This window comes from Vidua macroura, chromosome 5 (genome assembly GCF_024509145.1).
Source record: "Vidua macroura isolate BioBank_ID:100142 chromosome 5, ASM2450914v1, whole genome shotgun sequence".
In the NCBI taxonomy this organism is placed as follows: Eukaryota; Metazoa; Chordata; class Aves; order Passeriformes; family Viduidae; genus Vidua; species Vidua macroura.
Window position 1 is genome coordinate 69405792 of NC_071575.1, and position 15058 is coordinate 69420849.

Here is a 15058-nt window from a genome sequence, read left to right on the forward strand (position 1 = left end):
CCGGGCGGCAGCGGGGCTGGCCGTGCGCTCACCGCGGGGCAGGAGCCCCGGCGCTCCTCTCCACCATGATCCTCTGGCTGTGCCTCTGCTGGGGCTTCTCCCCCTCGGCGGGACAGCCCGACTCGGAGCTGATGGCCAGGTACCTGGAGGAGCAGCTGCTGGCGGACTACAGCATCGTGGAGCAGGTAGGTTTTGAGGCGGAGCTCGTTCGGGAGCATCAGGTGGCCGCGGCTGGCATGTCCCCTCTTCAGCAGCAGTATTGGCAAGCGGAGCAGTCTGGTAAAAATGCATTTATTCCACCTGTCCGTGCAGCTGAGCTCCGTGGGAGGTGCTAGAGCCAGCACGGGGCTGTGCTGGAGGTGCTAAGCCAGGAGATCAGCCTGCCGTGCTGGTGCCGCTGCCCCGGGACGGTTCGGTCTGACACCCATCCCCACGGCTGTGCTAACGAGGCATTTCACAGGCACAGGGCAGCTAACGCCGTGTCCTGGCCACACTCCAGTCTGAGTCATTCCGAGTATTTCAAGCTCGGGGGATAGTTTTTTCTGCCTATGGTCTTACTGTACTTGATTTTTAACTCGTGCTGGCTGAAACAAACCACACGAATTTCAGTTTCTAAAACGCTTCACAGACAATGAAAGAAAAAAAAAATTCTGCAGGTGAGGGCTATTATGTTGTGTTATTGTGTGGCTTAGATTTTCTAAGGAAATGGTGTTGCAAGAGCAATGAACTTTTTGCAAGAGTTTGGGTGGTGGTTTGGGAGGCTGTGATCTATTTCAAGTGGAAAGTGTCCCTGCCCATGGCAGAGGGGCTGGAACTAGATGATCTTTAAGGTTCCTTCCAATCCAAACCACTCGGAGTCTATAAAAGAGGGCTTCAGGTCTGTGCTCACACCTATCAGGTCCATAAGAGATACCACGTGTGACTTTGGGTCACTTAGGACATCAGTAACTTATCTAAATCTGATCAGATCTGAGAGGCTCCATAGCACCTGGGGCACCCATGTGGGCCCGAGATACAATGCAGAAACTGTGGAATACCTGTGCCTTGCTGGAGGTCAGGTGGGACAATCTAGTTTGTCTAAAATGTCAGTACTTGTCTGTATTTGGCATCTTCTGCCATGCAGCAGGTGGGAAAAGTGACTCTTCATGTGTGTCTGTATCTATCCAACCTAGAATAGAAGGAATCTCTCTCCAGAAGGATCCACATCTCTCCCCTGTGGGGACACCAAAAAGTTTGTTTTCAATTCTGATTACTAGGGGTGCATATTCCTTTTGGGGGAATTCAGCCACAAACCAACACTGTTTTACAAACCCAAGTGGGAGAGAGTGTCTCCACCACTGCCAGTGGAGTGGTATCTGGGATCACCCACCTGCTTTAGGGGGGAAATCAGTTGCAAAGCTCAAAGAAGTGGCTCACAGTGCTGGAGTAACCTGGTTGATGTTGCTTGAGGCACATGAGGGTGTTTTCAGAGGAGCTGTGCTGCTGGCAGGTCAGTGGCAGCAGTCACTTCCACCAGAAAAGCAGTGATGTGTAAATAGGTGTGGAGACCTGGTGCTCTGGGACAGCCAGATCTAGAAGAGGAGCTCTGTCTGTCCTCACTGAACACCTGAGCCAGGCTGAGAACAGGCAGGTGCTCCCCTAGATTGAGATACTGCACTAGAAACAAATCCACTGCACAGCTTATATCCCATACACCATGCTGGGACTAACAGATGGCAGTAACTTAGGGGGTCACTACTAGCAATTATCTGACTTTAATGAGTGTGCTGGAAAGCTTTAAAGCTAAAAGTTGATGGTAATTTGGAAATTGTTCCATTAGATGATGCCAGTGAAGCTGCCTGATTGGAACAGTCCAATGGACTGATAACAAACCCTGCAGCAGTGTTTTGGCAGTAGTCATGAAGTCCTAGAAAACGAGACACTGCTATCTGGTGATCCTTAGCTCCTCACCGATGTCCACTGGGTATCCCCAAGACTTTAGAAGGTGGTTCTTGAAGTCACACAGAGCCTTATTATGCAATTCAGCGAGCAAACAAAATGGGTTTTGGTGGGGGAAGATGAAAATAGGAACCAAGTTTCCAGTTTCACTGATTATTCTTTAAAAACCCCTGTGATCAGAACAACAGGTGGATTTGTTCCAAAAGGTAAACTTTCAGTAAAAAAATACTGAGGGCTATTGATCTCTCATCCCTGCCTCTGCTCCAAGCAGAGCCAACTTCACAGACATTTATCTGTCTTGTTCTGAAGAACCTGCAGTGATGGAGAATCTGCAGCCTCTCACAGTAGGCTCCTGAGGGGCTTTATTTGTCTGAGATAACAGACCCAGACAGAAAGTTTCTTCCAAATCTTAAGATGCAAACAATTCCTCTCCTCTCCTCTCCTCTCCTCTCCTCTCCTCTCCTCTCCTCTCCTCTCCTCTCCTCTCCTCTCCTCTCCTCTCCTCTCCTCTCCTCTCCTCTCCTCTCCTCTCCTCTCCTCTCCTCTCCTCTCCTCTCCTCTCCTCTCCTCTCCTCTCCTCTCCTCTCCTCTCCTCTCCTCTCCTCTCCTCTCCTCTCCTCTCCTCTCCTCTCCTCTCCTCTCCTCTCCTCTCCTCTCCTCTCCCAAAGGAGCTGTTTTCCCTTGGTTCTAATTTCACAAGATGTTGGCTAAAATGATGCAGAAGGAAATAGTAAAGATTCTCATGCCTGAAACTTTTCATTTCCCCTTTGGGCATCCCTGAGCTTTTCAATGCACAATATAAACAGACATAAAATCATCTCTTTGGCAAGGGCTGCTGCTATTTCAGAGTAAATCAACTAAAAGGGCAAATCAGGTAAAAACATATTGTTGCATTCTTCTGCTCTCTGGGGTTCTGCTGAAATTTTAAGATGGCACTTGGCTTCCCTCATTGACAAAATACTTGCTTTGGGGAGGGACTTGGAGATGTTGAGCTGGGTCTCACACCATGTGAGAAGTCAGAGGAGCTGATGAGAAGGGTGAGACAGTGAGTACAATTGCACTGTCACAGGTGAAGCACTTTGTTTCATAATAAGGTCTGTGGCTGAATTTAAATATCTTTATTCCTGTTTTGCACATAACTAGTGCTTTTCTGTCACTTCACAATAAATACACAGTATCTGTGGAGAGTATTTAGCCAACAGATCTGCTCTTGAGCTAATATTTATACAGCTGAAGCTGTAGGATTAATTTAAACAAGTTATAGAACCACAGAATGATTTGGGTTGGAGGGGACCTTAAAGAGCATCCAGTTCCAAACCCTTGCCATGAGCAGGGACATCTTCCACTAGACCAGGCTGCTCAAAACCCCATCCAGCCTGGCCTTCAATACTTCCAGGGATGTTCTTAGCATCCAGGGCCAGGGCTTAAAGCTGACCTTCCTGCCATCATCTAGAGGGTCCCTTGCCAAGCACATTTGCCAAAGAGCCAGCACCTCCTTGCCTGAGACAGCCACATTCCACTGCTGAGCTTTGATCAGTGGGTCTGTTAACACAGAAGAGACTCAGGTTTTAATTTTTAACCAGAGGAACATTTGAACCTGGCCATGGGTGATCAGTCACACAGCCCCGTGTCTGGGATTAAACAAGTGACATGTCTGCTGGAAGCTGAACAGAACCCACTGACTCCCTTAACTCTTTGCAGGTTGCTCGCCGTGTCCCAAGACAGGCCAAATTCCTGCAGAGGCTGGTACGTATCACACCCTGTCTTTGTTTTACCTCGTGGGAACTGCACTTTCCCTGTATATGTGTATGTGTGTGCATCCCTGTGCCCAGGAATGAACTATTTGATGGTAGAGTGAGATTCTGGGTAAGGTAAAAAAAGAAATCTTCATTTTGATCAATGCAACAGGTACAGGTTCTTCTAATATTTCCTAATCCATCTTCTCAAGCCCAGATTTGGAGGAAGACCATCTAATGTTACCAACCTTAACAATGCAGTGAACATTAGCCTGATGAAATCTCATTGAGTTTGAAGAGAAAGGAAGTTTGCTTTGGAATTTGAAGATCTCTGTCATTCTCTGACAAAATCTCCTGGAGAAAGGAAGAAAACAAGGAAGCCAATATCCTTCTTCCAGCACAGAAATCAAAAATTTAGATGTAGAGAGGCAGCCAGTAGAATTGCTGATCATGGCCAGTTATTTTTCTGCCCTTTCTGGGGGACTTCCCAGTTGAGAACTGGTGGAACTCATTTCACACCTGAGCAGCCATCACCTTAACAGCTCCTCGTCCCCTTCATCTTTGACAAATTGGAATCAGCAGCCTAGAGAGAAACTCTCAGGCTTATTACCAGTTTATTACTTCTAATCTGAGAGACAGTCAATTTGTTTTGATGAAAGTAACTGATAAAGGCAAAAATACTGAATGGATTTCATATATTCAGCTCTTTTTCTGTTCTTCCAAATATTTCATGTAAACAAGTGTAACATAATTTGTTTGGTGAGAAAATCTCAGCTGCCAGTTCATCATCATAACCAGGACACCTCCACAAAGCATCCAGCCAACATGCCTCCTGGCAGTGTGCTAATCTGCTGCCTTGGCATTCCCTCACTTAATTTTTAATAGGGATGATAAGTCGTGGTAATAATAACATTAAACAAATGGTTTGTTTTGTTTTTTTTTTTCCTTTGAGCTGCCTCTTATCTTCTGAAGGCTGTCTTGGTTTGAACAGACAGGTGTCTGCTAAGGAAGGCAGAAGCCTCCCCTGAAATGGAAAATGTAAACCCCCTCCCTACAAATTATTATAATTTTGAAATTAAGGGGCTCTCAGGCAAAGATATGGGAATTGGAATAACAGTTCTTTACTAGGAAAATTAAAAATACAAATGCCATAGTACAAAAAAGAAAACAACCCACTGCCAGAGTCAGAACAGAGCTGGCAGCCTGTGGGTCAGGGAGGTGGCAGCAGTGCCATTCCATGGGGGCTCAGCCCTCCTGCAGTGCCAGCTGTGCTTCTGCTGGAGCAGGATCCTGGACAAGGCTGGAGTTTTCCTCTGAAGCTCCAGGGCTGCTGGAGATGGGCCTGGGCTCCCTCTGGGAATGCAGTGGGGCAGAAAGCTGCTCCTCTGGGAATGCAGTGGGCAAAGGCTGCTGTGGTGTTGCAGGAGTCAGATTGGATCCAGGTAGGAATGCTTGGCTCCTGCCCTGGGCACAGCATCTCCCCATGGGATGATGGAATTTTCTCAGCCATGCAGGGACACTCAGTGGCCATGGACAGAAGAGATCTCCTGGAGGGAGGATTGGCTGTGGGAGAGATAAAGAAAAAACTTCCCAATTAACAGAAGATAACTGCCCCACTTCTAACAGATAGGAATAGAATACACATCCCCATTTCCAACCGAAGACAAGGCCTCAATAAAAAGTGCAGAAAACAAACAACGTTTGTGCAGCTGTAAGTCAGAGCACCAGGTAGTGATGGATTGTGCAAGAGCTCCAGGGAATGCAGCACAGGAATCACAGAGTGGAACTCGGGCTGCCTGCCCAGCCTGACCGAGCAACCTGTTTGGAAATGCCTGTGCCCCCACCATTTATCTTTTCTATATACAGGGAATAGCAGATCTCTTCCAGGGATGGGAAGGTGAACCAATTCTTTCAACCTCAGCTCTATGTGATGCCCTTATTCAGTTTTGATTTTCCCAACAGCAACTCACATCCACCAGGAAGGGGGAGGAATGTTGAATGTCTTTTTTTGTTGTGTTTTTTTACTATTCCTCAGATTGTAAGGATATCAGAACTGGAGCTTGTTCAGTGGGATAGAGATATTTTCCCCATCCCTGGAAGTGTCCAAGGCCAGGCTGGACAGGGCTTGGAGGAACCTGGTCTAGTGGAAGGTGTTCCTGCCCATGGCAGGGGTTAGAACTAGATGGGCTTTAAGGTCCCTTCCAACCCAATCCATTCTGTGATTCTATAACAGAGATCAGCTGAAGCCAGCAGAGAGTGGATTTAGCAAAAAAAAACCCTAAGTGATTTTTTTTTTTGCATATAAAATACCATTAAGCTGTGGATCTTGCAGCAGGATGTTGCAGATGCTAAAAGTTTACATGGATTCAAAAAGCAGTTGTGTAAAGTAATGGAAGAGAAATCCACAGAATACAAATATACCACAAAAATACCACCCTTGACTCTGGAGGTCCTTCAGTCACAAATTACTGAAAACAGAGAATATTTCAGGGTAGTATCAGTGCAGGTTGGACTAATTTTCCACTCTCCTCTAAGCATGTGCTGTTGGTCTCTGCCAGTGACAGGCTACAGGGTTAGCACTGCTTTTTTTCTCACTCAACACAACCATTCTCCTGTTGTCATAACAACAGCAAGTTCATGCTCTCTGTCACATTTGAAAGACTTCCTGAGTTCCTGTGAATGCATCAGTGCATGCACAGTGTCAGACAGGTCACTGCAGAGCCACTTGTATCTCAAGTGAAAGGCGAAGGGCTTGATCCTCTTTTGCTGATCATCTATCAGCTACATATAAACCCACAGGTTTTTATGAACTGCAGCACATGGGGTGAATGCAGAAGGTCTGACTCCAAAGAATTTGCTTTATTGTCTGATTCTTTCTATAATTTCTGTTATTAAATCCTCTGTGAACCTTGCTATGCCACAGGCAATTAGTGGCATGGACACTGAATGAAGCATCAGCTCATTATATCTGAAAACATTCCTACAACCCTATTTCAATCAAAACTCCCCATCTTCTCCACCTTCAGGATAATGAGACTGGGAAGCCATGCCTGTGTATCAGGGAAAGTCCTGAGAACAGCAGGATCTAGTTCTAATTAACAGCAGTTAATTAAGCAGTGGTCTAAGGGTGGGACATTAGATCTGTGCAGGGGTGTTCTAGCCTAGATCCACAGATCCATTGCGCTGATCTGCCTAAAATCAGTGAGGTGATTCCTACCCTAGAAGTTCCAATCTGTTGCCATTGTGCTCCACGTGAGCTGAGCAGGATCCCAGACACAGAGCACATTCCCCAGCTGAAGATATCTATCACGACCAGGTTCATCTGAGACACATTATCAGTCTTTCCAAGCCTTGCAAGTGTAGGTAGGCAGGGCTTTATGCCAAGTCTGTTGGTAGATCTGTGTTTCCAGTGGATCCTCATTCTTCCATTTTCCTGGAATTCACTAGCCCAGCAGCTTGTTTAGTTGGATTCTCAGTTACTTCTGGATTCTGTTACTTCTGATGCCATCAGCTACTGCAAAAATGTCTTGTTTCCTACTCAGACAAACACTTGCTCCCTTTCTTAAGCTGTTTGCCAAAATTATTTTTGTTCTGAAAGAAAGCCTGGACATGCAGCTGAAGAGCCTGTTCTTGTCCTCACAACTCTTACGTGACTGTGAGTTTTTACCAGCCTCAATAGGAAGAGTCTTGCTGTATTTGGCTTAGTGGGGTTGCTCTATATTTACAGTGCATTTTACCCTTTATCTCCCTTCTGCTTTTGAGGGTTTGGTCTTTGATTGTGTAAGTCGATGCACAGATTTTTCTTTTTCAAGGGCTGCTTACAGTTAAGTATACTGAAGTATTCCAGGAAGAAAACATTTGAGCTCCATGGAGATGGTGCTGTCAAAAAACACATTAGTCTGGAGAAATGCTCCAACTCAGAACTTGTGCACGAAAACACATTCCCAAGAAGCAGAAATTGGCTTTCAGCTTCCATTGCTACATCATGTGTCATTCACTGCTGTCTCTGCTGCTTCTCTGCTGGAAGGAGTCCAGTGTGGGCTAAAAAGCTTAAAATATTTTGCTTGAGATGTCACAGTGTCAATGTTTTCTATTAAGTGTCTTCATCCATTGGTGCAGAGTTCCAGGATGAATTCTGAGCTGAGGAGGACTCAGTTGACTCCATTGACAGCAGTTTCTCTGTTTACATAACTCAGGGATCTGACTGGATGAATTTGGAGGAGGTGCTTCTTTATAAATGGTGATGCCAGTCTTTCAAGTCTTCCCTCTGCTCTTGTGCAGAGCAGGGTCTGTGACACAGTTCTGGACCCCATGGGGGATGCATTTTGGGCTTTTCTTGCCAGGCCACAAGGGAATAATCCTGATTATTCCCTGTGTGACTCTCACACAGTCAGAGTTGAAGGCTTCAGTTTAGGACACAGATGGATTTTGTCAGGGTGTTTCACAACTTAAAGGCTGGCATAAGCAGAGCTCTCAGAACTTGTCCAAGCACTGGACAAAATTTGTGGCCTCTGTGCATGAACAAAGGCAGTACCACATTCCTGATTTACTGTTTGCAGCTCACCTGAAATTTTGAGGACAAGCCCACTTTTGCCTGTTGCTGTCAGGAGCTCTGATACTCATTGTGTGGGAGTTTGCTAGTCCATATTAAATCTTAAATCCATTGAAACACGGAAGGGGTGAGTTACCCAGCTGCCTGTTTAGGGGTGACCTTTTTGATTCCCAAAGGAAACCAGGCCTCGGATGTCCGAGTTCCACGTGAGATCCACGATCATTTCCCGGTATGCTTTCACCACCGTGTCCTGCACCATGGTGAACAGCGGCTCCGAGGCACGGGAAGCCGTGTTTGAGATGCAGATCCCAGCTGCAGCTTTCATCTCCAACTTTACCATGTAAGTAAGTAATGCACAGACCAAGTCTATGGATACCATGATACTAAATTCAAATCCTCAGTGTAAACAGGGAGGGAAACTATTCTATTTCCCCTCTGAGTGTCTTTCAACCACTTCCTTCTCCTCCTCTCTCTGATTTGAATGAGAAAACTCTCTTCAAGACCTTAAAGACCTTTCCAGAGAAAGTTTCAGCAACACTGGTAGATATATTTATCTCACCTGACTGACTGTAATACCTAAGAATCTTCTTATTTCATGTTCTCCACATTGTCAATGGAGCAGAAGTCAACTCCAACCAGCAGATAGGTTCAGTGGCTGCTGGAGGTGTGAATGATAAACCAAATAGAGAGAAACCTCACAGTGAAATGACCAATAAATTAAACTCTTGGTCTCAAACATATTTGGTTTGATCATGCTCAGATCCTCTCTACAAACAGATATTGGGGCCACAGCTTCAGACTCGACCAAAGGGGATAGGGGACCCACTATTTTAAGAAATACTTCCATTTAGAGTGAATAGGAAGAATAAGAGACTTTTGCCTTTGTACTGGGTGGGTATTTCCAGCCAGGGAACTTCTGAGTTGGCTTCTGTCCCAGAGACTTGGGTGGACTCAGGAGAGTGACACCAGCAGCACTCTGAGATTCTTCCCACATCAAAGTCTGTGAATGCACCTGCAGCAAATGTACACCTGTCACTGTGCTTGGGTGCAGAGTGACCATGCTGACATCTCTGATCTCTCCAGGAGCATTGGCAACAAGACTTATTACGGAGAGGTCACGGGGAAAGAAAAGAAAAATAGCACGGATGACAAAGAAAGGCACAAGAAACCTCCAAGCCCCACAGAAGGAAGGTGAGTGTTGTGCATTTGGCTGTGTTCTGGGAAGTGTTGCAGTCTCCTGCCATCTTTATCCTGGCTGCCTCGGCATGCCCATCCATGGATTTACAGGAAGGAGCAACTAAACTGAATATTATCTGCACTGCCTGGTGTCATTCCTATACTCCAAGCCATGAAAAATTGCGTGTGGCCTTTTCTAACCCTGTCACACAACTTTTTAAATTCCAAGATGCTCCAGGATGCACTACTGGGGGAAAGAATTCTTGTTACTTCCTGAATAAGAGAAAGGAAAATAAGGGTGCTGTCATGAACAGAGTCATCCACTTCACTCAAGAGGGAAGCAAGAATATCCTTTATTTATATAAAACAGTAAATCAACAAAATTCAATGGTAAATGCAGCAGGTGTTCAACAAGATTCAATGGGAAGGTTCAGTTGATTATTTACAGGGAACAAGGTCAGGCAAAACTATGGCGGGGGGAGGCAAAGGAGGTTAACGTGTGAGGTGCATGGGATGTGAAGCTGCCTTTGGGTTTTCCTTCCAGGGACAATGGCTATGAGACATTCAAGGCCTCTGTCTTCATTCCTCGCAAGATGCAGGCCAGGTTCATTTTGCATTACGAAGAACTTCTGCAGAGGCGACTGGGCAAATACGAATACACCGTCAGCATCCGGCCCCAGCAGCTGGTGGGGCGGCTGCGGGTGGAGGTGAACATCCTGGAGAACTCAGGAATAGTGTCCCTGGAGGTGCCTCCCCTTCGGAACAGCAAGAAGAAGGGCAACGGGAAAGCTGAAGGTAAGGAGAGATTTTACGACCCGTGGTTCTGGTATCTGTGGGGCCTTGGTCACTTCTCAAGAAGTGGCCTGGCAGCGCTGGATCTGTTTTCTCTGGATGACTGTGTCTGTGTGGTATCTGTGCCTCAGCCTGTGAGGACTTTGAAGCTTAATGAATACTGGGTTGATCCCATTCATCTCAACAGGGTTTTTTTCTTTGCTATTGTCTTTAAGAGCTTTGAACTGGGCCTTCAGGCCTTGTGCTCAGCACTGGAGCAGGCTCTTCCCTGGCCTCTGCATCTCCTGGGGACTGTTTATTTTAAGTGAATTGTTTTTTCCATCCATCCATGCCGAGGAAGATAGGAAATCCTGCACTTCAGAACATGGGAAATTCCAAGAGGAAAATCCGTATTTTGCCAAAGCACTAAGTGCTGTCTGAGCATCAGCTCTTACCCCTAACCATCCTTGCTCACTGTTCAGACAGTGTAAATGCAATTTTTTCTGCCATAAACCAACAGCTCAGGATACTGTGGTTGCTGCATGTTGTCAGAAAACATCAAAAAAGAAGGATGGAAGGAGGATGCAGAGTCTTTTGGGACTTGACCCTCAGCCACTCCAAGTGACGCAGTGCCAGCAAAATCAGTGGAGCTGCTCATACCTGCCACTGAAAGATCCTAATGCATGTGAACTGGAGTTAAACTGATTGCTCAGTGGGATCCTACTGATTTCATCCAAATCACATTAAATCAAGGCTCTCAGTGACTTGGGCTATCTTCAGGTCAAGCCTCATTAGTCTCTGTGTCGTACATGCACGTGCCAAGTGATAAATGTGCTCTGCTCCTCATCAGGAGAGGCAGGAAGCCTTTTTCACCTCTCAGGGAATATCACAGTGCATTGTTGGCATGTGGTTTCCTAAAGCAAGACATCTGGCATTGATCAAGGGTAGAGACAGACTAAGCAGAGCAGACACACTGTTGGTCCAGCACAGTATGGAAATTCCAATATGTAAATGACATACAGGGAGAACTCATGTAACTCACTATCCAAATGGCAGTCTGGGAGCACTGACATTCTTGGCATCATGCTTCAGATTTCAAAGAGCTCATACAAAATGGGCCTGAGCTGTTGGATTCTGTAATCCTCCCTAGCCAGTAAAATGTATATAAAATAGGTGTTCCATTGCAGGACGGGCAATGCAACTGAAGCTCAGATTCTCTGTGCTTTATCTGTGTTCAGAATTCAATTTCAGGCCCTTTTTGTCTGGAATCATCCCATGTGGTTGTCCACTGTATTCCAGCTGACTGTCACCTCTCAAGGTGGATCCAAACCCAAACCATCAGAGGCCATTAGTTGCTCCCTGTGAAGCCTTCTTGCTCATATGACACCCAAAAAGCGTGGGGTTTGCACATCCAGTGAGACCTCCAGGGAAGGCTGTGAATTTTTAAGTGAAAGGCAGGTGAATTGTGAATTTCACATTTCAAGAGGAGCTGCTTTGCAGACAGTCTGTATACTGGGAGTAAACCAGGAAAAAAAAAAGTGTCTGCTCTCTCTTGGATTCCCATGGCTTAAAACTCTTCAGTACCACTTGGTTGGACATTGGAACATTGGAAAATGGTACTACCTGACTGGTTTGAAGTTGAATATGTCGTGAAAGCTCTCTTCCTCTATTTCCTATATCTAAACCGTTTCAGAATTAATGATAAAGTATGAGATTTTGATAAGTATTAATAAAATATCTTGAGGGTAGTGGAAGAAAAATGTAGTGTGCATCAAGTTGTTACAACCCACCCCAAAAGGTGAGGATAACCCAAGTTCTGGAAACGACACTCATTCATCAGTGTTTGTAAATGCACACATGTAGGCTTATTTTGCAACAACCTGGTTGCACAGGAAATTAGATATGTTTTGGTTCTTATTATCTACAGTAATATAACAATATAAACCCATAAATATATCACTTAAGAAAATGTATAAGAGTAGAAAGATCTCACCACCTGAAAGACTTGTGATGAGACTTGGTTGTTGCAATTTCAATGCCTGTTGGTCAAAGGGGTGATCACAGGCTAGATCCATCATGTGGTGAGGAAAATCCTAGGGAAACCCACAGAATGCACAATCTATTGGGTTTATATTCACTCAGATTCAGGTGGGAATGCCCAGGTACCTGCCCAGGGGTGGGGAGCTTCTAATGGTTGTTGGAATGCTGTGGGTCAAGGACACCTGGATGATGGAATGTTGTGGATCAGGGGACCCTTGGGGAGTCTTTTACACCTTCTCACAAGATACAGCTGCCTGATAAATTAGCACTGTTGCCAATTATGTCCCATCACGGCCCATCAGCACAGTGAGCACCTTCAGGCTCTGTGTGAATATCCTGGCACTGCCCTGGGCAGGGGAGTTATCACAGCTGAGTTCACTTGATAAGGACAAAGCTCCCACCTGCCAGGGTTCACCTCTTTCCTTATCTGGTCCAACCCCAGCTGCAGCCTGAGCTGGGCTGTGCTTGCCCCTGGCACCTGGGTGGGTGCTTTGCCCATGGCAGCTTCTCCTGAGTGTTTGAGCCACCAGCATCCCAGTGTCTCTTCCAGTCTAACTTGTGGATATGTCCTTTTCTTGTCTCTCAGACAGTCCTGCATCCATCCTCTCTGAATGGGGAGCAGAGACAATGTGATGACAGGTCTTTCTAGGATATTTCCTTGCGCAGCAACTCTTGCGCACGTGGCTCCATCTGGGAGTTGTATTTTTCCCAAAGGAAGGCATTAGGCATGTGAGTTTTGGAAAATGATCATTTGGCATGTGCAGGTGTTGCCTTTGTCAGATACAAACCCCAAAACAGGAGGCATTGAGGCCAATGATCCTGACCTTCTCTGGCGACCTCAGAATGGAGCCACTTTCTGAATGATGTCCTGGATGCTGTCCTCATCTTGCTCCTCCAGTGTAGCTGTGTGAGAACTAGCCATGGGCTTGGGCAGGAGACACTAGGCTGCTCGAGGATGACTGTTTCTTTCTGAAGTCAAAGGTCTCAGAAAGCTTTTTGTTTCTTATAACAGCTGTGTGGAAGTTTCCACATGTTAGCGGAGGACGAACTTTGCATTTGAGCTCTAATCCTGAATCTGCCAGACTCCAAAATAATTTAGGTTTAACTGTTCCTCTTGTGAGGACAACAGTTTCATCTGGAAAATGCTTTTTCCTGCTCTGTTTACTTCTTCAGCTGAATTTAGTGGAAAGTTTGTCTGAAGGCTCTACTAACTCTCTCAGTGTGAGCATAAACCAGCCTAAGCATTTGGAGCTCATCCATGCTCTGGACTCTGAAATATCTCATAGATTTTTCCTTCTCTGCCATTTGTTTAAAAAGAACAAGGCCAATAAACAGAGAAGAATAATTGTGATCCACATATCAAGTGCTGCCTAAAAAAGAAACCTGGGGAAGGCATAGGAACTGTGTTCAAGAATATAAAAGGCTGCTGCAAGAAGGAAAAGGATACTGTGGCTTCTGTGTCAGTAACCAAAAAAAACAAGAAGTCATGGGTTTATAATCCACAAGGAAAAATGTAAATTAGACATTGAAAATGTTCAACAGTGAAAAAAGTGAAGTTCTGGAAAGGACTGGCAAGTGTAGGCACTGAGTTTCCATTACTGGAGGTCTGGAGTGTTTCCTGATTGTATCAAAAAACTAAGTAGGAAGGGATTCAGTCTGGGAACATGGGATGAATTAGATAAGTTACCTTCCAGACCTGATTTTTGTTATTCCAGGAAAAAAAAAAAAAGTTTTCTTGGACCCTTTCTATCAGACCATTTTTTGGTTTCTAACTTCTGTCCCAGGGATGGAGATGAGAAGCTATGAAGAGGATGGGAGAGATTCCTCAGCAATTCTTGTCACTTAAAATGGCTGTGTGAGACAGCCTTGGAAACTTCCTCTCCAGAGATCCCTAAAGCAGTGTCTGTGTTAGAAAGGATGACATTTATCACCTCCAGAGAGTGTTCTGAGGAGCAATAGAGGGAGGCAATGTGATCCACCTAGACTCCACATCGCTTTAAAAAACAATTACAGGTTATGTGTGATTATGCTCATTTAAGAGGTGGGGAAACTGAGGCATGGAGTTGCTAGCTAAATCAGCTGATTTCCAGTGGTCCAGAGAAGTGTTAGGACTGGAGTTTGTGCTGTTGTGGCACGGCATCTTGTCCTCACTGATCACTGTTTTTACGGCAGAGAAACATGGAAGTGCTGCCCAAAGGCCACGGACGCAGACGTGCAGGAGGAATAAGGAGGGAGCTTCTGACCGATTCTCACTGACCCTGGTGTGATATGACCAGGCAGCCTAACCCCACAGCAGGCTGTCCTTTCAGCAGTTGAGGAGAAGTAATGTGAAACCCTGAGATCAGAAATGATACATGAACTTTGAAGCCATTTCTATGTATTTTAGGCTTTTCCCACATACTGGCAGTTAAATGGGATTTCTGGAAGCAATAGAAGACAGATGGAAAATTCAAGAAGGCAGATACAGGCAAATCTGGTGCATTTTGTATTAAAAACATATTGTATCTGTTGATTCATCAGATCAAAGGGCAGCTATAAAAATTAAAAACGGATCAAGACTGAGGTAAAACCTTATAGTGACGTTGATTTATAACTTTTCTTTGCCAGGAGAACTCTGAACTGTACATGGATTTTAGAAAAAATGTCAAAGCTGTAGGTAATCATTTTATAAGCCCCCTCTAAGATACAAAACTAGTGTCCTTATGTGATTTCAGTGTATTGGCTGGGACCTCTCTGTTTCCATCAGGATGAATGGATAGGAGCTCTCACAGAGAAGCAGTGATGCAGAATCAGTTCTTGATTTTACTGAAATTGAGTGATCTCTGTCATTCAGTCTCCTTGGGCA

At 45.3% G+C, this 15058-nt stretch overlaps 1 protein-coding gene across 1 annotated transcript in view; it reads left to right on the forward strand.

Moving 5' to 3' along the window:
• The window catches only part of ITIH5 (inter-alpha-trypsin inhibitor heavy chain 5), a 44162-nt gene continuing 29104 nt past the window's right edge, over positions 1 to 15058 (forward strand). The window contains exons 1-5 of the mRNA XM_053978578.1: positions 1 to 185; positions 3640 to 3684; positions 8403 to 8566; positions 9310 to 9417; positions 9947 to 10197. Of these exons, the coding sequence (XP_053834553.1) occupies positions 66 to 185; positions 3640 to 3684; positions 8403 to 8566; positions 9310 to 9417; positions 9947 to 10197 (688 nt within the window). The 5' untranslated portion in view covers positions 1 to 65. The remainder of the gene's footprint in view (positions 186 to 3639; positions 3685 to 8402; positions 8567 to 9309; positions 9418 to 9946; positions 10198 to 15058) is intronic.